This window comes from Serinus canaria, chromosome 12, assembly GCF_022539315.1.
Source record: "Serinus canaria isolate serCan28SL12 chromosome 12, serCan2020, whole genome shotgun sequence".
Classification (NCBI taxonomy): domain Eukaryota; kingdom Metazoa; phylum Chordata; class Aves; order Passeriformes; family Fringillidae; genus Serinus; species Serinus canaria.
In genome coordinates, this window is record NC_066326.1 from 2,267,519 (window position 1) to 2,290,568 (window position 23,050).

The following is a 23,050-nucleotide window of genomic DNA, read 5'->3' on the forward strand; positions in this document are numbered from 1 at the left end:
ATGGTTCTGCCTGCAATTGTAAACAGTTGGAGGCAGGAAACTTCCAGCTTTTCACAATGCCACTAATCACCTGCATAGCTCTGGAAATCTGGCCTTATCTAATAAGTGAAGAGTGTTTCACCTGCAATCTGTTTTGCTTGCTTTATTCACATCTAAGTGCCAGCTCTGAAATAAAGCTTTTGCACTGGTGGACATGTTGGTGGAAAGGTGGTTTAAGGCTCTGTTTAGAGAGAAAAAAAACAAACCCACAGACTGAAAGCTGTGCAGTTCTGCATGAGACACTGAACTTCTGAAAATAAAATTTATGAGGAGAAATGGTGAGAAGTTCTCCAGTATCCCCAGCCAAGAGCCTCTGCTCCCAAGAAGCACCTCCAACACGGGGTGCACATCAGCACTGGGACACCAGAGAGTGTGTGGAAAGTGGATTTTGGCTGTGGATCCCTGGGGTGTAGGAGGATAACTCCAGGGAGGTCTGGCAGCACTGCTTTCAGCTGCACATGAAGAAGAAAATCTACATTAAAGCTGCATTAACCCTCTCAGGCATTCCCAAGCACTGCATGGAAGGGTCTCCCTGAGGGATCTCCTTATCCACATGTCCTCTCAGTCCCCTTTTTTCTCCTTAAGATGTTCTTAAAATGGCAAAATCTATTCATCACATGAACATGACCCATCTTTACCCCTTCACTAAGATGTCAGTGCTTTGTACATCTCATTCCCTGGCTTTTTCTCTATCATTGTTCAATGCTTTCCATGAAACAGATGGAAATAAGAAATGACAACTTGAAATGGAGAGCCTGCACAGACTAACACACAATTAAGGAGGTATTTAAAGAGAAGTAGCTTGACAGTATTTGGGAAAGAAAATCAGCTTTACCAGGAGTGCTAAAGTCTGGTACTGCTTTTGAGCCAAAAAAGTGCATATACCTTTAATAAAAATTATCTCTGGTATTAGTTTGTATAGAAATCTCATCTGAAAGGCAAGGCCATTTCAATCTTATTAACTTTTTATTTGCTTTATTTTTCTACTTGCCAGCCTAGGTTCCAGAGGAACATTTGATTAATTTGTGCTGTCTGCAAGTCAGGCTTTTAACCTCTGGGAAAGCTCTAAACACTTTAAAAGCTTACAGCCTTAAAATGGATTGTCAAAGCGAACTTAAACTAAATAGAGGTCAACAATCTCAGGGTTATTTGGGCTTTTCCAACGATGCTCAGTGGGAAGGCCGGGGTTTGTGGGCTGGTTACAGTGATTCAGTCCCCCAGCTGCTCCCTGAATGCAGAGCAGCTGCCTGAGCCACCTCTGCAGCTGGGAACAGGCACAGCAGTGCAGGAAAACACAGGAAAACGCAGGAAAATGGATTTTTGGAAGGAAGGGCTGCTGCTGGGTCTTCCCAGGGCTCCTCAGCATTGCTCTGGAGACAGGAGGATCAGGAGATCCATCCCACATTCTCTCCAAACATAGCCTGATTCCCCACGTTTGATTTTTAGCAATGAGAGAGCCCAGAGGAGGCTCCAGGATGGGCAGAGGATGGAGCAGCTGTGCAGGGAGGAAAGGCTGGCACAGCTGGCATTGCTCACCTGCACAGGAGAAGCTTTGGGTGAGCTCAGGGTGGCCTTGCAGGGCCTGAAGGAGCCCCAGGAAAGCTGGAGAGAGACAATTGACAAGGGATGGAGGGAGGGGACACAGGGAATGGGTTTTAATTGAAGAAGGGTGGGTTTAGATGGGATATTGGGAAGGAATTCTTGGCTGGGAGGGTGGGCAGGCCCTGGCACAGGGTGTCCAGAGCAGCTGTGGCTGCCCCTGGATCCCTGGCAGTGCCCAAGGCCAGGCTGGACAGGGCTGGGAGCAACCAGAGAGAGTGAAAGATGTTCTTGCTGAGGGCAGGGAGTTGAAACTTTGCTGAGCTGGATGAGCTTTAAGGTCCCTTCCAACCCAGAGCAGTCTGTGATTCTGTCATGTCACACAAGCACAAAAACCATTCCTACTGTAATATCTATCAGGGTTCACTGGGCACTGTCACCTGATCAGGTCTCATCTCAGAGTCAAAACTACTCTCAGGAAAGAAAATCTTTGTTCCAGTTTTCCCTCCTCTTCCCACATTCCCTCCCCCTGCCCCCACGTTATAGCACAGTTATAGCACAGAGCTCTCTCTCATTTCCTTGGGAGCACAGAAACAATCAAAGCAACATTAAAAACCCACAAGATTCCCAAATCCCATTCAGACCAGAATAATTCCAAGGTGACAGGAGCAGTGCTAAAGCCCAGAGTGAATAAAACCAAAGCTCTTACTTGCCCAGGGCGAAGCATTCCAGGCTGACAGAGGAGCCCTTGGCGGCGTAGGTGGTTTCTGGAAAACGCACCTCAATCTTTGGCTCGTACTCCCCCATCACACCTGTGGAACATCAAAGAGCTCACTGCAGCTGAGCCCAGACCTCCTCGTGCAACACAGCTCCAGGGTGAAGGGGAGGGTGGCATGCATCTCCTCAGAGCCTCATGTTCCATGGAGCAGGTTCAACCTCCTGGGCAAAGTTCAGCCCTCTGCTGAAAACTCGGTGAAATCTCTCCACTCCCTGCATTTTGGAGTTGAAGAGTGTGGCTTTATGCAGGTTTTACATTCCAAATCTGCTGTGCATCAAGGTTTTTGAGATAATTTTGGGTTCTCACCTCTTACCGAGCAACAATTTTGCCACTTGTCATTCTTGTGACACTGCTTTGATCCTATGTGCAAGAAACTTAGAAAATCCCATATCCAAACTACTTGACAACTCTTAAAATGTCTTTAAAACATCCAAATGTGAGTTGCAGACTTGAGGAAGGCCGATATAATTAGATGGAATTATCACATTTGAAAATCTGGCTGAACATCTGATAACTCACAGATAATCCAGTATTAATTTAGGTTATTTAATTTTGCAGCAGGTTTGGGATGGGTTTAGGAAACCAAACTTTTTGCTGAACTTCCTCAATATCTTTTATGTGTCTCACAGTGAAACTCTTTCCAACCGTAGGGATGAGCATAAATCAGGTATTTTCCTGCAGTGTCTTTGCCCAGATCCCACACAGAAAATGAACCAATTCTTGTTTTATATTTAACAGGCATCTGCATAATCCTGCACATGCAGCTTCCACTGCTGCCTCAGAGGCTGCCAGCACTGGAGTCCATCCAGAGAGCAGCAGAGAGAATGGGAGAAGAGAAAGGGACTGAGAGAAGGAGTCTGAGAAAAGGAATAGCGTGATGAAAAGAAAAAAAAGGATCAGAAAAGATCTTAAGCATCTGCAATCAGAGTTTGTGCCAAATTATTAACTTTGGAGCTGAGGAAGTGCAGCTTTGCTTTGTGTGATCTGCTGATGTTACTGAGCAGCGGAGCCTCGCAGTGACAGCATTATTCCATGCTTTATTTATTTATTTATTATTCCATAATGCACAGCTGAGTTTTGTTTATCCTCCAAATCCAACTCTGCACAGACTTTTGTCACTGATTGTCGCCACTGCTTTGCAAACGGCACCAGCATATTGAAACTTGGGTGGGCAAACTCCCAAAACCAACTTTGTGTACAGATTTCCAGGTCTGTACTTCTCCCCGTGAACATTTAATTACAAATGTTGCCAGGAAGGCGTTTGTACGTGTGCAGGGGAGTTTCTCACCTCGGCAACTCGAAGCAGCTCCCTGGATCTGATATTTGAGCTATACTTAGATGACAAATTTAGAAAGATTTGTTGGATTTAAACCTCAGCACGGGCATGAAGTGGGAAATAATATTAACGTGCCACGTGACATTCTCTCGTTGTTCAGTGACATTGAGAACTTTCTTTGCGTGTTCATCCCCTCATCCCTGCCCTGCCAGCTCAAAAGGCACTGATGCCTCAGGATTTCAGCTTTTCTATTTCCCATCCATCTGTAACCCTGCAGCTCTTTAGTGTGGAACTCCAAACCCCACACTCAGTGGGAGCTGCTGCTTCCCCATTTGGGGCAGACACAGCAATTCCTCTCCAGGCCTGGCAGCCAAGGACCCCTCACTGCCCCAGGGCCAGAGATGGGAACAAAAGTGAGTTGGGGGAGCAAACCTGGGGTCAGTGACTGCATTCCCTGGAGCTGGAATTGGCAGATGAACCCCCAAAGTGCAAATGGACCAAACTTATCCAAGTGTGCAAACCCTGACCCATCTTCCATTTCTGGGTGCAGCCCCTGGGGCTGCCCTAAATATACCTGCAGGCCTTCAGTAAATAGAACAGCTTTTATTGCCTTAATGCTTGGTCTCTCTTTTAGGTAATCCCAAAAGCCATCGTCACCGTGGGGCCGTGTCCTGCTGCAGAGCCTTCACTGGGGCAGTTTTCCCTTGGTTGGGGATGAATCCCCCCCCGAGCAGGAGCAGCCGGGCTCTGAGGCAGCGCTGTGCACTCACCATCGGCCCGCAGGCTGAGGGCGGTGGGGGCTCCCCGGGCCTGGCGCTGCGCCCCGGCGCTGCTCACGGCACACGTGTAATTCCCAACATCCCAGGGCTCCACCTTGGCCAGGTACAGGTTCCCTGTGGCCTGGGAAACGAAGCGCCGGCTGTCCTCCCGAAGGTCCAGGGTGGTGTTGTTGAAGATCCACGTGTAGGACAAGGCTGGAAAACACCAGACACGTGTCATGAATCCTTCCCAGTGGGGCTGGCAGGGACAATGAGGGGAAACCGCTGGGGAGGCACAAATTAGCACAGCTTATATTATATTATATTATATTATATTATATTATATTATATTATATTATATTATATTATATTATATTATATTATATTATATTATATTATATTATATTATATTATATTATATTATATTATATTATATTATATTATATTATATTATATTATATTATATTATATTATATTATATTATATTATATTATATTATATTATATTATATTATATTATATTATATTATATTATATTATATTATATTATATTATATTATATTATATTATATTATATTATATTATATTATATTATATTATATTATATTATATTATATTATATTATATTATATTATATTATATTATATTATATTATATTATATTATATTATATTATATTATATTATATTATATTATATTATATTATATTATATTATATTATATTATATTATATTATATTATATTATATTATATTATATTATATTATATTATATTATATTATATTATATTATATTACATTATATTATATTATATTATATTATATTATATTATATTATATTATATTATATTATATTATATTATATTATATTATATTATATTATATAGCCTACAATGTGATATCATATATTATCCTACAATGTGATATAATATAATATCCTACAATGTGATATAGCATGATATAATGATAAAATAGCCTTCTGATAAGATGGAGTCCTCCTCATCACTCCTTCCTTGATCAGTGACCCTGAATTTTACAATAGCCAGGTAAGCATTGCTCGAATTTTCAGCTCATTTCAAGCCACTTCAGGAGGTCACAGCAGTTTCTGTCCCCTGCTACTTCTCATTTTCCTGCCTTGCCTGCTCCTGTGCAGGACTGGTGCTGCTGCAGTGGAGTGGGAAAGCTGCTTTAGGAAATAATTTCTGTTTATGGCACTTTCCCTCTGAAAATCCAGAGGGCAAATTGCTGCTGGGTGCTGCAGCTCCTTTCTTCACTCTCAGTATGGAAAAATTAAACTGGTTACAAAGAGCTTGAATGCTGCATTTTCATGGAGGGATGAGCTGAGCTGCACAAAAGTATTTCGGAGATAACTTAAAATTTCATCCTGTGGCACATTTGATAATGAACATCCCCTTATCTTCCATACTTCTTGCCCCATTCCCACTTCCTGCCCCTTTTCCCACATGGTGCTCCACAACACAATTCTTTATAACGTAGATCTATAGGATCAGGCAACTTAAAACTGATTTATTTGACTAGCCCACCCTGGAAAAGCAGAGATCCTTGTGAGTTTACATCCCCTGGTTTTGGGAAAGGTTCTTGGGCCAAGCTTGGGGCACTGAGGAGCAGGGTCAGAGGTGATCCCCAGTGTGGGGTGACCCGGGGTGTCCTGCCAGCCCCTCTCTGCAGCTGCTCTGCACCCAACAGCAGGAGCAGGACTCAAACCCTGTCTTTTACAAGCCACAGTAAATCAGAACTTTCCAAATCTCCCAGTTTAGCTCCTCTTAATTAAATGCATAATTCATAAGCTAACAGTGTTCTGCCAACAGCTTCATTTTTACACATTTCCCCCATCAACAACCCCATTCCAAAAAGATTATTTACGTTGCTTTCCCCCCCCCAGCCCCAGCTTGGGAGCAGTATGGTAATAAGTCTGCAAACTCCAGTAGTTTTGTGGAGTTTTATGTTATCAGCTTCCAGCATTTTAGGGCTCTCATTAGAAATGATGCATCTCCAGGGAGCAATCAATGCCACTTTCTGTACTTGGCTAAATCCTGCAACGGGCTCCCTTTTCCTGCAGATAATGTGAGGCTTTGCCCTGCTCTGCAGGAAACCTGGGAGCTGCAGCAATGAATTCTCAGTGTGACACAAGGGCTGGGCAGGCCCACGTGCTCAAAGCCCCACTTTTGCAGATTTCCCTGCCCTTGGACTTTGAGGTGCCTTAAAGCAGCTGTAACCAGGAGATGGAGGGGTGTTCCTGCAGGAAGGAGCAGAACTAAGGGATGCAGGATGGCGTGATCTGCCTTGCAGAGACACACAGACTGTCTCCCTGTCTCTGGAACAGGTTTTTGCTGACTGCAGACTGTCTGGGCAAGCAGACCAAAGTGTGCAAAATTCTGATTCCCACTCATTTTTTTGAAGGTCTCTAAGCTGCAAGACGGGGACTCTACAGAAAATGCTGAAGATTTGCAGGTAAATACTTAAATCTGTGCTCAATTAAATGCTGTCCACATTTCTGTGGAGGAAATACCTTGGATCTGCCTTCCCCCAGATTTCCCAAAGCACTGAGGGCTGGTACCCCAATGTGTTTTCCTGCCAGCTGGAATTCTTGCCTTCCTCCTTACTCAGACCTGCACTAAGGCACCTCTGGGCAATAAACCCACTCTGAATGCTTGAACCTGACATTTGGATGCCCAGATTTCCATGCCAGGATCGCTTATCCAAGAGAATCTGGAAATAGTTTTAAGAATGAGTCAGAGGGAAAAGCAGGAATTTCTCTGCCAAATTCTGGTGGTGGCAATTACAGAGTGAAGAAAGCCCTGACCCCCTCTAAGGGCATCCCTATACCTGCCAAGACTCCAAAAGGATTCTCAGGAAGGTTCTTTAAACTATTTTATGGCAGGGAACCAAAACCAGCCATGGGAGCAGGTGATGCAGCTGAATTCTCTGTGCAAGATGGAGTAAAATGAAACTCTATTAAAGCCAACTTTGTGCTACACAGGCATTCTTCAGGAGGTCAATCTGTGAATTAATTAATCAATAAAAGAGAACCAGACCTTTTCTGTCCTGATTTCTGTTCTCAGGGGGCTCCAGCTGACTTCATTTTCTGCAGTTTCTCCCTGTCTGCTCCCCACCATTGCTTCAGGGACTACTGAGGAATTTTCCCATTAACTGGGAACGAGCACAGGCCCCTCTTAGTCATATTTAAATCCTTTTTCCCCCCAGAATGAGGGATAGAAACACTCCCCCTCTCCTAGCTGCAGGTTCATCATCACCCATCTGCAGGCCACCCTTGCCTGGAGCCTAATTCAGCTCCACTAAACTCTGTAGAAACCCTAATTTTAATTGACTTCAGTGGGAGTTGGATGAAATCTCAAGAGGAAGGAGCCAAACTTTGGAGACTGAACTCTTTTTTTCATGCTTTTAAGGCATAATACCAACAACTTCCTCCCATACTCAGTATCTTTTCTTGGAAAGTTACTGCAGCAACAGGTAATAGAGTAGAGAATCCAGAGCTGTGCTATAAAATCTTTCATTTTGGGTCACTTGGAATAAATCAGATGAGCAGATCCACTGAATGAGCCAAAGAAGGGAGAAAAAGCCCTTTGCTCTCACTTTGATGGCAGAGCAGGAGTTATTTTATAGTGCTGCAATATTAGGGTGTGTTTCTTTGGGTTTGTTTTTTTTTTTTTAATTTGTGGTGTCAGTGTTCCTTCTCACCCCAGAGACCCCAAAAGCTGGATCCACCTCACCTTCCAGGTGGGCAATTCCTGAGCTTGGCCAGACTGGAGAGCATCTCCCACCTCTGTCAGCCCTGAGAGCTCGGCTGGGAAAGAGCTGATAATCATTCCTGCCATACAGATCTGGGGGAATGAACATCCCAGTGCTTCCCTCAGCCCAAGCAAAGCCAAATCAGCTCTGCTGGATCCAGGCTGGGCTCGGGGAGGGGGCTCTCCCTCCCCCTGGAGCTGTGGGAAAGCTGGATTAAAGATTATAGGAACAGAGAGAAAGGGACTCCCAGCCCTTGCCTGAGTTCTATAGAGGCAGAGACACTTCAAACCCTCCCTTTCAGATTCTGCACTTGATCAAGTGCAGTCTTTAATAGAAAATGCAGAAATCAAAGGCCCTTTCTCCTCTCCTCCCATCCTCTGCACACACCCAGTTCCACGTTTCACCTCCCTCCCCAGCCTTCTGCAGGCTGAGAATTAGGAAATTTTAACCTCCCCCAAGCAGGTCCACAGGGGGCTCCTGCATCCTTAGGAGTGTTTTGGGGTTTCTTCATCCTCCCTGCAGCAAAGTCAGCAGGCAGCAAAGCCCAGAGCCTCCGTCCCACTCCCAGCCCTGGCAGCTCTTGCACACCAAGAAATGCAAATGCAGAGTGATCCTGCTGCTCCTAACAAGATTTGCAACTTCCTTAAAGCTCTGCAGGGAGCCAGCTCGGAGGAAACAGCCTTTAGATCAGCCTTCACTTCTGAGGAAATAAATGAACAGTCCACCCCACAGCCTTGTGTCAAGTATTACCATTTAGGCAGCAGCTTCTGAAGCACAGGCAGGTCAAGCTCATGTGTAGCTGCAGAAATTAAAGCTTCTTCCACCTTCCTCCCTCCACGTCTTTCCCTACCTCAGAGCTCTCTAGAAACCACTTTTTTTCCCACTAGTAAAATATTACTATATGTTGATGACACGGGGGAAAAGGGCTGACCTAAAGAACTTAAAGCAGAGCTGGGAGGAGGTTGAGGGAAAAATCCAGCTCACCTGGTCCCCCCTGCCCTGCTGAGCCTCTCTAACAAGCAGAGGGGTGGCAGAGCTGAACTCTGCAAGGTGTGGAAATGAGCCTCATAAATAACCAGAGACAGCAGTGCATGGATTGGTGAGGAGGGGCTGGGGCAGGTAACCCGGGGCAGCCCTGCTCCTGCTTTAAGAGCTAATTACAGGCTGTGATGGTTTTGTTTGTTAACTGTAATTTTTAATGTCCTAATTGATCCAAGGTATAAACTTGGGTGGGTGTTTTTTTCTTTCACGCTTGTGTTTGATCAGTCCTGCAAGTCCTAGTATTAGTTCACAGCAATATGGGATTCTCTTTTTGTTCTCTGAGATGCTCTAAAGCTGATGTGAAAGCAGCTGGAGCAGCCTTTTTGTACATTTGTTTGTTTGCTTGGTGGGGTTTGTTTGTTTGGTTTTGGTTTATAGCTGACTAATATATTTTTGTCCTCTATTTAAGTGAATCACTCATTTCTCTTGTACAAAAATAGGTTAGCAGTGCTCTCAGCTAAGAAACCAGCACACAAAAAAGAAGCAGCACATCTTTCCTTGTCACCTCTATTGGAAAATTAAGTTTAATTCCAATTGAGCTTTAAATATTTTAAATATTTTTGACCATGGACCAACACTTAGGTGTCTGATAAGCAGCTGAGTGTCCTGAGGAGCTCTGCAGGGTTTTCCTGTGAGCAGGAGATTTAACTCCAGTGCTGTGGTGCAGGACCAGACAAACTTGGCAAGGTGAGAAAGAGAAGTGAGACACTTCCCTAGAGACCATGGGTGGTAGAAACTCTGATTCCATCTTCTTGATGTTATAGGGGAGGAATTGAATTAATGAACCCTCCTTGTTTTCCATTCTATTATTTCTATTCCTCTTCTTCTATTGTTATCCTGGCTTTTAGAGGTTGGCAGGAGGTTTTACCCAGAGATTCCTATTTCAAATTTCCTATATTAATAGCAGCTGCTTCAAACAGCTGCTGTGCAGAGGGTTCCTGTCTTCCTTCAAGTCATTACATCACAGGAAAGGCAACTCTTTCCTTGCTGGTAGGGCTTATCTTCCAAATTCCTTGACATCTCTCTAATTCCTGACACTTTTAAAGTGCTGCACACAGCTCTTGTGATGTGAGCTGGAAGCAGAGTTTGTAATCCTTCCTCCTGTAGGTATGGTGAGGTGGAGGCAAGGCTTGCAATTAAAGAAACCCTAAATACACAATCTTTTTCAACAAGAACAGCTTCCCAAGCATCTTGGAATAGTCTCTGACTTGTCATGGCTCACCCCACGTCCTCCACCCCCGGGGTGTGTAATTTTGGATCCTGAGCAGAGTATTCAGGGATGACAAAAGGACCCAGGCTCTGTTCTCTGGGGACTTGTTATTGCAGGGAATGGATTTTCCAGGCTGGCCAGCAGCTCCCAGCCCCAGCTGCAGGAGCACTCTGGGAAAGGCTTTGCTGCTGGATACCATTTTGTCACTTCAATTAATCTGGGGGGAGCTCACCTGGTAACTATTTATTTGTTCTGAATGTTTTCTTCCCCTCCTTCCTATTTGTCAAATCATAATTTTACCCTGCAGCAGGAGGGAAATAGATAGTTCAGTGGCTGCAGGATGGATGTGTTGTCTTTCTGCCTGTCCCACTGATACATTTGAGGAGCTCTTTGAAGCCTTTCGTGCCCTTAAGGACCTTGTTTCACTTCATCTCCTTGATTATATCCTCCTTTGGTGTGGCTGTAAACACCCAGTGAGCTGACACTTCCTCTCCCCAGCACTGGAGGGGTTGCTGGTGATTGATGGGGTTTTCTCCCTCTCTGAAATACTGCCTCCTCTTTCCACATCACTATTTACCTTCTCCTGGGAGTTTGGATTATAACTCTGCTTCTTTAAGAAGGATTGAGGGTTGCTGGGAGCAGGACATGGAAAGCTGCAGCTCCTGTGGATGTGTGGTCACTGCTGCCAGAAGCAGGAGGGGAGTGATCCAAGAGCTGCTCATTCTTTAAGGGCAGAACAAGGCAATTTGGTAACTGTGCCATTGATGTTTCCCCTCTGTTAATAAAGACTTGCTTTACTTGGGTAAAATTTCCACCTGGATTTACCCCAGCCAGAAAGGAAGATCTCCAGGGGCTCATGGTGAGCGCTCCAAATAATTCATCAGAAAACTAATAATAATAAAAACAATAAAATTATAAATATGAATAAATGAATAAAATAAAAATAAAATAATAAGAAAATAATAAGAAAGGGCCCTAAAAATGCATGAACCCAGCGTCCTTTGAAGAAACAAAATCCAAATTTGTTGTCAACCCAGGTAACTGATGCAGGAGCAAATTCCAGTGCTAATCCCCCAGGGAATTTGCCCTCCTGAGGCAGAGCAGGGGCTGCTCAGGCTGTCCCCTCGTACCTCCGTGGTGGGGGGGAGTCCCACAGAGCAGGACCACTCCTTGTCCCTCTCTCACTGACACCGGGCTCCTCGGTCTCGTCTCGAAGTTTTCCAGGTCTTGAGGGAGAAGGAGAAAACAAGGCCTGGTTATTGTCCAGCAGATTTATCCCACCTGCATCCCAGTCATTCCAATTTATTTACTCAGGAACAGTCACATACTGGACAGCAGGATTTAATTTCATGGAGAAATTGTATGCCAGAATAGCCTGTCCAGGCTGAGATTGTGGAATTACAGGATCATGAAGGCTGGAAAGGACCTCCCAGCTCCTCCAGTCCAACCATCACTGAGTCCTTTGGCATTCACAAAATATTTATAATATTTATTCCTGCAGCATTTCTACTGCAACTTTGGGAATTTGTGTTTGCAGTTTCTATTTGCAAAGCCAGTCTCTTATTCCACTGCTTTGTCCAGCATCATTTTTTTTTGGATTTTGCGAGACTTAATCTACATGAGTTGGACAAAAAATGCATTTTGTGGTGTTTCCTTTCCTATAGAAATAGAGAACAGCTGTGTTCTATATATACAAGTGATAATTAAAGATCAGCAGGACTCCCACAGCGTGTAGGTTTCAATGATGATAAAAATATTCATATTTTTCTTGAAGATTCTGGGCTGGCCCAAACTGGCTGCAGTGCTGGGATATGTTTGAATTGCCTTGAGCTTTAGCACTGGTTTTAGAGGGGAGGAAGAGAGGACTTCCATTGGGGAATCTCCTGTCCATGCCCATCTCCCACAGGTGATTTTTATAGCTCTTAATGTCTATTTTTCACCTGCTGCTTCCTCATGTTTCACTGAGATGTTGAAGAATTATCAGCTTGATTCCTGTTAATTCAATTACAAAACATGACAGAATAGATGTGCTTAAGAAAAAAAAAAAATTATTTGCTTTTTGATCCAGTTCACATCCTAATGAGAAGCCTTCCCATTTTCTTAGAGCCATTTGGGAAATGATTGCTCAAAACTCATTCAAAACATGCTTTAATACAATAAATATCAGCTTCCCCTTAAACCTCTTTATACCACAGAGCTGCAAACTGCCTGCCCTAAGCTCATTTTATTTACCTTGCTGCAGATTCTTGTTTCAAACAATTGTTCCATTTTTCATCAGCTGAACACCAACCTGAGCCAGAGTTCAATAGAGAGGAACAGCCCTCGTTGGTCAGAGCAGTAACGATTACTGCCTGTACAGCCTCAGCTATTTATGTCAATATATCAATTTTCTCCCCCTTAGCTGAACTTTACACAGTTAATTTTTCTTTTCCTCCTCTTCATCTCCTGGATATTGGTCTCCTATGAAGACATGGTCTGCTCAGAGGGGGCTGCATTGAATTGAGCACCTGTAGCACCTCCTGGTGCTGTCATAGCACAATAGATGGGGGCTGTCAATACACGGGGAAAGGGTTTTAAACTCTGATGTTCTTTTAATTGCCTGCTGGCTACAGCTCTGCCTTGGATTATGGGTAGTCCAAGGGGAAAAAAAAAACACAAGAAAGGCCAAGAAAAATAGAAAAAAAATCATTTATTTAGTTGTGTTCCATCCTGTAATGCTAAATAAAGGACAAAATAGTAGATGGGCGTAATATGATTAATTAGGGTTTGGATTCATTAGAGTCCAGTCTCTGAATTTGTGGATTTATTTACTCATTTTGAAAATTCCATCTGAGAATTTTTACCACTTTTTCTTTTTTTCCTGGCAGTTGTTTTCTGAGAGGAAAAAGGCCAGCACCAAATATTTGTGTGGAAAAGTGGACCCTGGAGTTCCTGTCAAGATTTGCTTGGGGTGCCTGCTCTGAGGCTTTGTGCCCTGGGACAAGGAGGGAAAAGAGCCTCAAATTCCCATATTTATTATATTAAATTTTTTTTAAAAAAAATATTAGAAAGGTGTAAAAATTCAAATTTTTTTAGGGTTCAGGCAGTAACAGCCAAACTGGTCACAGTCCCCTTTCCTATCTCTTTCCTCCATCTGTCAATACAAAACAAATTATAATTTCTACTTAAAACTAGAGAAAACTCTGGGGCAGTGTGGAAAATCTGTGCACTCTAAGTAATTCTTCCCAATATTTCCACTGTGGGAAATCAGCCCTATATTTGGTGGTTTTTTTTGGCTGAGAACAAAATTTCAGTTGTTATGAGACACCTGAGAAAGGAGGGAGAAAAAAATTCAAGGAAGCGCAGTGCAGCAGGAGGGGAAGGTTTTCCTGACAATTGAGAATTAACTGGGTAATACCTCGCTCTGAAATGGGAATAGATTTTGGAAAGTAATGAGCTGCTGGTAGCAATTTTTAGTTTAATGCCACAATATGTCATGTTATCAGTTTTACTCTCCTTGTAGGTGCTGTGTCACCTGTCCGTGTCTCTCCATTAAAAGCGTGACGAGTGTCCCTGACTGGAATCATTAAAAGCAGGAGGATGAGATCTCTTAGGGATCCAGTTTTGCAGGGAGCAGGGACATTTTTAGTTGTATAACAGGATCATGGAAAGCTTTGGGTTGGGAGGGACCTTGAAGCTCATCCAGCCACACCCCTGAGACACCTTCCACCCTTCCAAGCTGCTCCCAGCCCTGTCCAGCCTGGCCTTGGGCACTGCCAGGGATCCAGGGACAGCCACAATTTCTCTGGGCACCTGTGCCAGGGCCTGCCCACCCTCCCAGGGAGGAATTCCTTCCCAATCTCCCATCTAAACCCACTCCCTTTCAGTGGAATCCATGTGGGGAAGAAGTTGGCTGTGCCTTTTCAATCTCCACTTTTCAACCTTGAGGATCAAAATCCGTGGGCAGCAGTTTGGGCTCTTTCATGGCCTGTTTGTAGTTTTGATACACAAAGCAACTCGGATTTTCCAGTGAGGGAGAGGAGATTTCCATCCCTTTGTGCTTATTAATCAGAGGTATAAAAAAGCAGCTGTGGAGGCACATAAATCATCATTTAATCTTTTCATCTCGCCCATGACAGGGACAAATATGCAATGTCCTTATTTAACCCAATTTTTAAAGGCCTTTAGGAAAAGACATTTTCTTTAAAAAATTCATTGCGCTGCTTAACTCCGAGATCTTCATCACTCTGCATCCTTTGGAAGCCCTCACCTCCCCAAAATTTCACAGGCCAAACCAGAAATGATCTTTTGCTTTGATTGATTTTGATAGATAATTGTACAAAGTGAATCTATTCGGTGCCTCTTTCTGTAATAAAGAATCATTGAAGAACAAAAGGACCCCAGACCTCTGAAAGAGCAAACCAGGGCAAAAGAGATGAAGAGAATTCATCAGCAGAGTCAGTGTTGCTTCTGTTTTCATCTTCATTGGACTCCTCCTGCAGGCAGGCAGCATCTCCCATGGAATGTTGTGACACCTCATTTAAATGGGTTCAGTAATGAGCTATGAAATAATCCACTTTTGCTTTGCAGCCCAGGTGGATGAGAGAGGGAAGAGGTGGACCCTCAGAAATAATGTTTGTCTTTGCCACAAAGATTTCTCCATCTATTTCCCAACCTATGGAGCTGCATTTCCAGCCATTTATTGCAATTTGAAATCTCTTAAGTGTATATATATATATATATATATATATATATATCAAAAAGAAAAATTACCTGAAGATACAAATGCAGATATTCTACTTTGTTCTTGTTATTCTGAAATCCTGGCTGCTGTCAAAGCCCCTTCTCCTTGCCCTGGGTGTTGGTTTACACCAGGAGAGCACAAGCTCTCTGTTCTTCCAGCTCCTGTTCCCTAGCACAGCTCTGTAACGTAACATGACATAACCTAATAAAGCAGAATGTTGCTTGTCAAAAAGAGTATCAACTAAGAAGGCTAAGATCAGGTGTTTGGCACACATTTAGATTGCTAATATGCACTTAGGAATAAGATGACTATTTAACAGATGGTATATTTGCTAACTTCAGTGTTTCTGCAGAGATCTATAAATAAATTATCACCTAGTTCCTACATAATTCCTTTCATTCTTTGTCTGTATTTATCTCACTTGAAGAACAACGAGTTCCCTCACACTCCACTGCTCTCTCAGCTGCGAGTTTTAACAAAAAAACCACTTTTTTTCCTTTTTTTCCCCTGGATCTGTGGTGTTGGCAGACTGCTCTTGGTAGGGCAGGATTAATCAGTTGGATGTGATAATGAGGTCGTGGGGGCCAAGCAAAATGCTCAGATGCACGAGTGATCCTTCCCAGGGAGGAGTGGGAATGCAAGGACTCAGCTCCTGCTGGGAGTGTGGCAAGGCTGAGCGAGGAGGGGCTGTGCTCACAGCCCCCCAAACACATGGCAGTTTGTGGGGGGAACTCTGGGAATGGCTTTCTCTGATGGGAGCAGGAATTCTTCAGGTGGAGGAGGCTGGAATGAAGGGAGGAGTGGGGAGAAGAAATGGCCCAGAGCAGTTTTCACCTGGTGTAACCCAGCTTTACCCTCTGGGGTCAAGGATATCATCATGGAATTGCAGAAGGTTTGGGTTGGAAGGACCTTAAAGCCCATCCCAGTCCACCCCAGCCACGGGCAGGGACACCTTCCACTATCCCAGGGTGCTCCAAGCCCTGTCCAACCTGCCTTTATCCTGATTTATGGCCTGAAAGTCTTCCAGGTCGATTTTGAACAGACTAAAACCAGAGGCTGAGAAGAATATCAGTGCTGGATGAAGGGGACCGTGGGTGTCACTTTGCTGAGCACAAACTGCCAGTGAGAGAGGCAAACCCAGGCTGGGGGAGGTGTTCCCTGAAAAACATGGTCTGTGGAGACAGCAGCAGAATGGAAGTGGTGGACAGAAACCTTTCCTGCTGAAGCAAGTCCATTAATTAATAGGTTAATTAATAGGTTCAGCCATTTATTATTTATTCCTTAATGTTTTAAAGCTCCTATTAATAGAGATAATCAGAAATTCCAGAGTGCTTTGGGTTGGAAGGGGCCTTAAAGGCCACCCTGTTCCACCTCCTGCCATGGGCAGGGACACCTTCCACTAGACCAGGCTGCTCCAAGTAACATCCAGCTGCTGACTGCTCATTAATAGATTTATTCTAATTTCCCCACTCTTACCCACACATCTGAGTTTCTGTTTGCTTGATTTTAATTTAAAACTGCCTTACAGGTGTTGGAGTAGCAGCTTAACTGCTCAACAGAGTGAAAGGTCAGTTTTCCTGGGATTAGGAAACTGCTTCTTAAATATGTTGGATGGGAACAAAAACCAAATCACGAGCAGCAACTCATTCATTTCAACCTCCCAACTGTGTTTGAAATTCCTCAACCTGCTCAGGGACAGCCCACCCAAATCCACCCTTTCCAAACCAGTCCATCCTAAGAAGGAGCACAGAACTTCTCCAAGGAAGCCAAGGAAACTTGGGTGGTTTAATATATGAAATGGTTTCAGACAATTAGAGAAACTCCAATTTATCACCTTGCATAATTACCACAGTTCATCTGAATTAATGTGATTTCATGCTTTCTTGAACTTTTGATGCTTTTTTTCCCCCTCATAAATGGTTTGTCATTACATAATCCCAAATATAATGGTTGTAATTACTTGGTATTGAAATGTGCAGTGAATGTTAAGGCATGAGGAGTAAGAGCTCCTTACAAATTAGCCACGCTCCTGAGGACAAATCAATACAATTCCTCACATTTCCATGTGCCTGTGTCAAATTGTGATAGATCACTTCTGCTCCCTTTTTTTTCCTTCTGTGTCTCTTAGAGCCTGTGAAATATTGCAGGAGGAGAGGTGTTCCTGCAGTGATGCAGCACAACAGGAGTTTCCTCACAGGGAAATGGGGTGCAAAGCTCAGCACTTTTCCAAGGAAGCTCCTGGTTCGGATTTGCTGGGAGTGTTTCCAGCACCTGTGTTAGCAGCTGACAATCAGTTACCTTCCTTTGTAATGAATTAAGGGCCCCATTTGAGGCTGAATTTGGTGCCTGAATCAGAGAATTTAGGTCTGTTGTAACTACAGATAATAAAAATGAATCTTTAAAATTATCTCAAGTTCTGGAAGGCCCCGTGCTTCCAGATTTTTGCTTTGCTATTTCTTCTCTCACATAAAGGAAGTCCCAAAAATTTGGGGTTAAAGCCCTTTTAGCCACAGGCTTGCCTATCCAGACCCCTCCTGGACATCAATCCCTGTTCTTTGCTTCTCCTGAGTGTTTTTGCACTGAATTGCCTTGAAGGAGATGAGCACCAATCTCTTGCAGCCTGGATGCTACAGGGTGTGTTCTGGAAAAATCCTTCTTTCTCCAAATATCTCCCAAAGGAATGGCTAATCTCCTTCCCTCCAACTTCCACTGCAAAGTAAACTCTCCTTTTCAGCTTTCCAAACTGCTCTAAACTTGCTGAACAAACCCTCTGACAGTTCCTTTGTCTTGATAATACTGTCAATACATTAATCTTCCCCCGTTAGCATCTAATCTCAATTTTTTAAATGTTCTAATTGATTTTCTATGAATTCAATTCCGAGATTAAGAGTGGTCTTATCTCTAATTAAGGTGTCTGAAAGCCGCTTACTATTTCCCATTTCCTGCCTTTTAAAAACTCGGATTTTCTCCTCCACCTGCTGAGTTCCCCTGCTCCATCCTGAGCACTGTGAGCCTTTAACACCTCAGGGCTGGAAGGTTTGGAGCTGAGTCAGCCTGGGCAATGCCTGAGTGTCTCCTTTCACCAGGACAGGTTAAAAATCCACTGGAATTCCCACTTTTGTTCTCATTTCCAGCCTAGGGGAGCCCTGCATCCCAGAGTGGGTAGAGGGAAAGCTGCCCTGTCCCCAAAACTCCCTGATGGAGCTGCTTGTCAAAAAGAGAGGGAAAACCACAATCACTGCTGTGTAAAAACCACTGCTCACTGCTGTGTAATCATCCAAAGACCTTCATCGGTGCTTCTTTATTTAGTTAAATTACCTGGGAGCTTCCAAGGGCAAGGACCTGTAATTTACACTTCAGGATGGCCACAGGCCCTGGGTCCTCAGTTCAGCTGAAATGATCTGAATGGCCAATCCAGGCACTCACTTTCAAGTCTGATTGTCTTATTCAATTAAAGAGTGAAAATGCCCTTTACAAAGTAATATCAAGCTTCTCTAGAGGAAGAAAGTGGAAGGTCACAATTAAATTAAACAGGGAGGGTGAGGTGAGGGGGGAAAAACCCTGAGCTGGCTTGATTTTTGTTCATGCACCAACAAACCCAGAGCACAGGAACATATGCTGGGAAGCTGCAGAGCTGGTCTACATCTGCCCTTTGTTATTTTTTTTCCCCTGCTTTTACAGAGTTAGCAGCATAAAATATTAAATTTTTCTCCTGAGCTGAGCACAGGACTTGCTCTGAGCAGTAAGTGTTGACACAGCCTTAGGGCTCCTGCTCCAAAGCCCATCTGCAGGCCAGAGGCACAGCTGAGGAGCTGCCCCTCTCCCTGGGAGGGGCACTGAGGGAATATTACTTAAATATTTCATATTCCTGAACAGTTTTCTCACTTGTCACGGCGCAGTTCATTTGTCACCTGTCATCACCAGAGTCACTTTGCCGTCTGCAGGAGTTTTCTCCAGATTGGAGAGCTCTTAAAGACAGATTTCTCTCCCTGGGCTGAACCTCAAGGGTTGGATTTCTCCCTGCCACAACTAGAGTGATTCTCCTGACTTCCAGGGCACATGGCCCTGGCTGCTGTGGCAAATGTCCTTTTGGCAGGGGGTTAATTCTTACCAAACCCTCTCTCCCTCCTATTTCCCACTGCTCCCACAGCAATCTGGTTTGAACTACAGGAGGAGATGGTTCTGGACCTTCTCCCTTCCCTCAGACCTTGGCCGTGTTGTTTGGGACACGCAGCTGTACCCTGGTCCTGCAGGAAGCACCTCTGGCATCCCTGCCCTGGGTTCTGATGGATACAGTCCCACCTAAGGCACATAATTCATTCTGTAATGCTTCTACCAACAAAACAATAATCAAGGCTCGTAATACACTCAATAAAAAATGGCAGGGAAGAGAGGAAAACTGATGAGGAAGAGAGGAAAAGTGGCAGGGAAGAAAGAGCCCTCACACCCTGCTGACAATGTCTGTGCCCGTTTCAGCCCTCCCCAAACTCCTGCCCAGCCCTTTGAAGATCTTGATCCAGCACAGAATTACTTCTTGTGGAACTCTCCTGAGTTACCCTAAGCCCCTTGTTTACCTCCCTCATTCCAGCTGCAAAGCCCCCAAAGAATTCCTTCCAATGGGAATGTCAAGATTTACCCGAGCGATCGATGGAGGGGATTTTGGGATGTGAATCCTGTCACTGGGATTTCAGGTGTGGGTTACATCATTTGTTCTTGCTGTAGCATTCAGAAATGGATATTTACAGCTCAGTGCATCCTCTGTGCCAGATGTGGCTTTGCTGTTGAGAAAAGCAACACCTGTGACCTCATTCCTTCCCTCCATGCAAAGTCCAAATGCTACTCACTGTTCCTCCTTCTCCAGTATCAGCTACAGAATAGACATTTTATCTGCTGCCTTCAAACATTACACAGGAGCAACCTTCACTGCAAAAATAACTGATCAATCAATTTCATTATTTTTATTAGGAAAAAAGAAGCCAATCATTTATTCCAAATCATTTAGTATTTTTTTTCCCTTGCAAACCACCACTGTAATTTCTTTTCTCACGCCAAAAAATGAACAATCTGATGTGAACATCGTGGATATTTCACTCAATAATGTATTGGAATCTACATCATCTTGTCTGTAATGAAAGGAGAGCAGATAAAATAGCAGATCTAGACTGCAAACATGGACAGGTTTTATCCTTCCCCAGTATTAAATTTTATCAATCAGAATCTATCAGCTCTGGGACCTGTGGATGCTTTGTTCCCCACCATATCTCAATCACATATATTGCTTTTCCAATACAACTGGCAATGGGTTGATTTAGGATAAACACTTTTAAAGGACTTAAAGAAGAGTAAGTAATATAGAACTAAAAGATAATCTTCAAATGCTTCTGTGTTCCCTATTGCTACTTTATCTGCCTGGTTTGCTGCCTGTAATGCTCCTTACAACCTCTCTGCAATGTAGATCTCTGTTGCACAGATAAAGAACCTCCTTTTATAATAAAAGTCTAAGGAACTAACCAGGAATAAAGCAGCTTTAACCAAGTGCTGATAGACCAGAGCCTTGAACACGGTGATTAAATACTCTTAGAGAGATGTTTAAACCATTGGAGGGGCAGAAAAGTGGAATTTCTGATGTGCCTGGTCCTGTTACAATTTAAAATAAACAGGACACTCGGTGTCAATGGACATCATGAGGGCTCTGAGAATGCAGAGGAGACTAAAAGAGGGAATGTTGGAGAAAGCAAACCCCCTTCCTTATGGAGATATCTTCTGGTTTTAAGATTCCAGGCTGCTCTCTGTGTCTTCAGGGATGTCAGGAGATTTGCATAATCCCATTCTTGTGATACCAGAGTTTTAAAATAGAAGTTCTGTTATCACCCTGCCTTGTCCTGTCAGCAGGCAGGTGAAACCCTTCCAGGCTTCCTGCTTCATCCCTGCTGAGTGATGGCTCCTGCTTTTCCTGGAGCCTGTGAGGGGCTCTGTGTGCACAGGATTCTGCAGAGAAATCAACGTTGGGAAGCTCAGCGGGGAGATGAGCTCAGCATGGTGAGGTCTGGCAGTGGAGGGATTAAATTGCAGCACTTCAGAGGGTTCTCTGCATGTGTTCTGCTCAAAGTGGCCTTGAAGGATGCCCAGTGCCCCAGCTGGGGTGGGTAGAGCAGGACAGTGACCCCTTAGAGTGCCCTCCCTGTTGGAACCAGCCCAGAGGAGGCCACCAAGTTGATCAGGCTGAAGCACTTCTCCTTTGAAGACAGCTGGGAGAATTGGGGCTGTTACTCCTGGAAATATTCCTTACAACAGTGGCTCTCACCAGGTTTTTCATGATTTTCTGAAGAAACTCTGTGAAGCAAAGGGGCAAAAAAGGAAAACAAGCCTGAGGCTGCTGGGTCTGCTCCATGGAGAGCATCCATTAAGCAAAGACCTTGGTGTGGTCTCCTGCCACGGGAGCTGCTGCAGAGAGAGCTGGAGCATTGGCACCGAGTGTCCATAACAACCAGAAGTGATAAATGAAAGTTCTCTCTCTTTCCACTCCAAGCAGAATTTTGACAAAACACAGGGTTTATTTTCTGTAACTCATTCTGCTCAGAAGCTGGCCCTCAGCTCCCCACACCAGGGAGGGTGGCTGCTGCTGCTGCTGCTGCTGCTGCTGCTGCTGCTGCTGCTGCTGCTGCTGCTGCTGCTGCTGCAGGGTTATTGGATTCTACCTGTGCTTAAAAGTCCAAAAGGCAATTTTGAGCTGTGAGCCTGTTTAGTGACATATGGAAGAGATGACAGCAGCACTTCCATCCTCCAGACAGGATCGATCCACAGCAAATGTTCCCCCTGCAGGTTGCATTTGTTCCTCCCCAGCTGAAGGGAAGACTGGGAGGTGTTACCAGGATCACCAGGAGGGCTGTGCAGAGCGTGCAAAGGAGAATTTTGTGGCTGATTCTCCACGTGTCTGCAGCTGAGATGTGTTTCTGCATCAGAGGAAGTGGGGTTGGAATGAGATGGGCTCTAAGGTCCCTCCCAAACCATTCTAGGATTATACAGAAAGCCACTTTTTTAAAACAGGTGGGGTCAGTGCATTACTCAGCATGTGGAGGGTAGAGAGTGGTGCTAGAATGAGGATAGAGACTGACAGAATTGGGATTGTTCAGCCTGGAGAAGAGAAGATGTGGGGTGACCTCATGGGGGCCTTCCAGTGCCTGCAAAGAGCTACAAGAAAGAAGGAGAGAGACTTTGGAAAGGTCCTGGAAGGACAAGACAAGGGGGAATAGCTTCCAAACTGCCAGGGGGCAGGGTTAGGTGAGATATTGGGAAGGAATTCCTCCCTGTGAGGGTGCTGAGGCCCTGGCACAGGGTACCCAGAGATGCTGTGGCTGCCCCATCTCTGGAAGTGTCCAAGGCCAGGCTGGACGGGGCTTGGAGCAACCTGGAGTAGTGAAAAGTGGCAGAGGGTGGAACTGGATGATCTTTAATGTCCCTTCCAACCAGACCATTCCATGATCCCCTGTAGGTAGAGGCAATTCTATGGCTTCACCTGACACGTCCCTGAAGGGGAAAAGGGAATTTAGAAAGCCAAGTCAAACTTTTGGGGATGTATTTTTGATGATGAACTTTTCCTGGCACTGGCAAGCTGAGCTCTTCCTGCTCCTCAGTTATCATCTGGTCATCCCTGAGTGCCTGTTGAGTGCTGAACTGAGCAGTTTATGTCTCCTTTTGAGAAAGAAAGGCACTGCCAGAGTTCATTCCTGCAATCATCTGCCAGGGAGCCTGATCAGCATTCCAGCCCCTGTGTGCTGTGATGAATTAACAATCAGCTTAAAGACCCAGAGAGCTTTACTCCAGGTGGTAGTTACAACAGCTAGCACACCTTTTAATCAAATACAATTGTTACAGAGGGATTTCTGGACACACACAGCACCACAACACAGCCCAGCCAG

General features: G+C 44.4%; 1 protein-coding gene across 1 annotated transcript in view; it reads right to left on the bottom strand.

Moving 5' to 3' along the window:
• The window catches only part of CNTN6 (contactin 6), a 76,277-nt gene that overhangs the window by 48,032 nt on the left and 5,195 nt on the right, over window positions 1-23,050 (bottom strand). The window contains exons 2-4 of the mRNA XM_050979266.1: window positions 11,539-11,634; window positions 4,403-4,606; window positions 2,288-2,390 (exon numbers count right to left, since the gene is read on the bottom strand). Coding sequence (XP_050835223.1) covers window positions 2,288-2,390; window positions 4,403-4,606; window positions 11,539-11,634 — 403 coding nt within the window. The remainder of the gene's footprint in view (window positions 1-2,287; window positions 2,391-4,402; window positions 4,607-11,538; window positions 11,635-23,050) is intronic.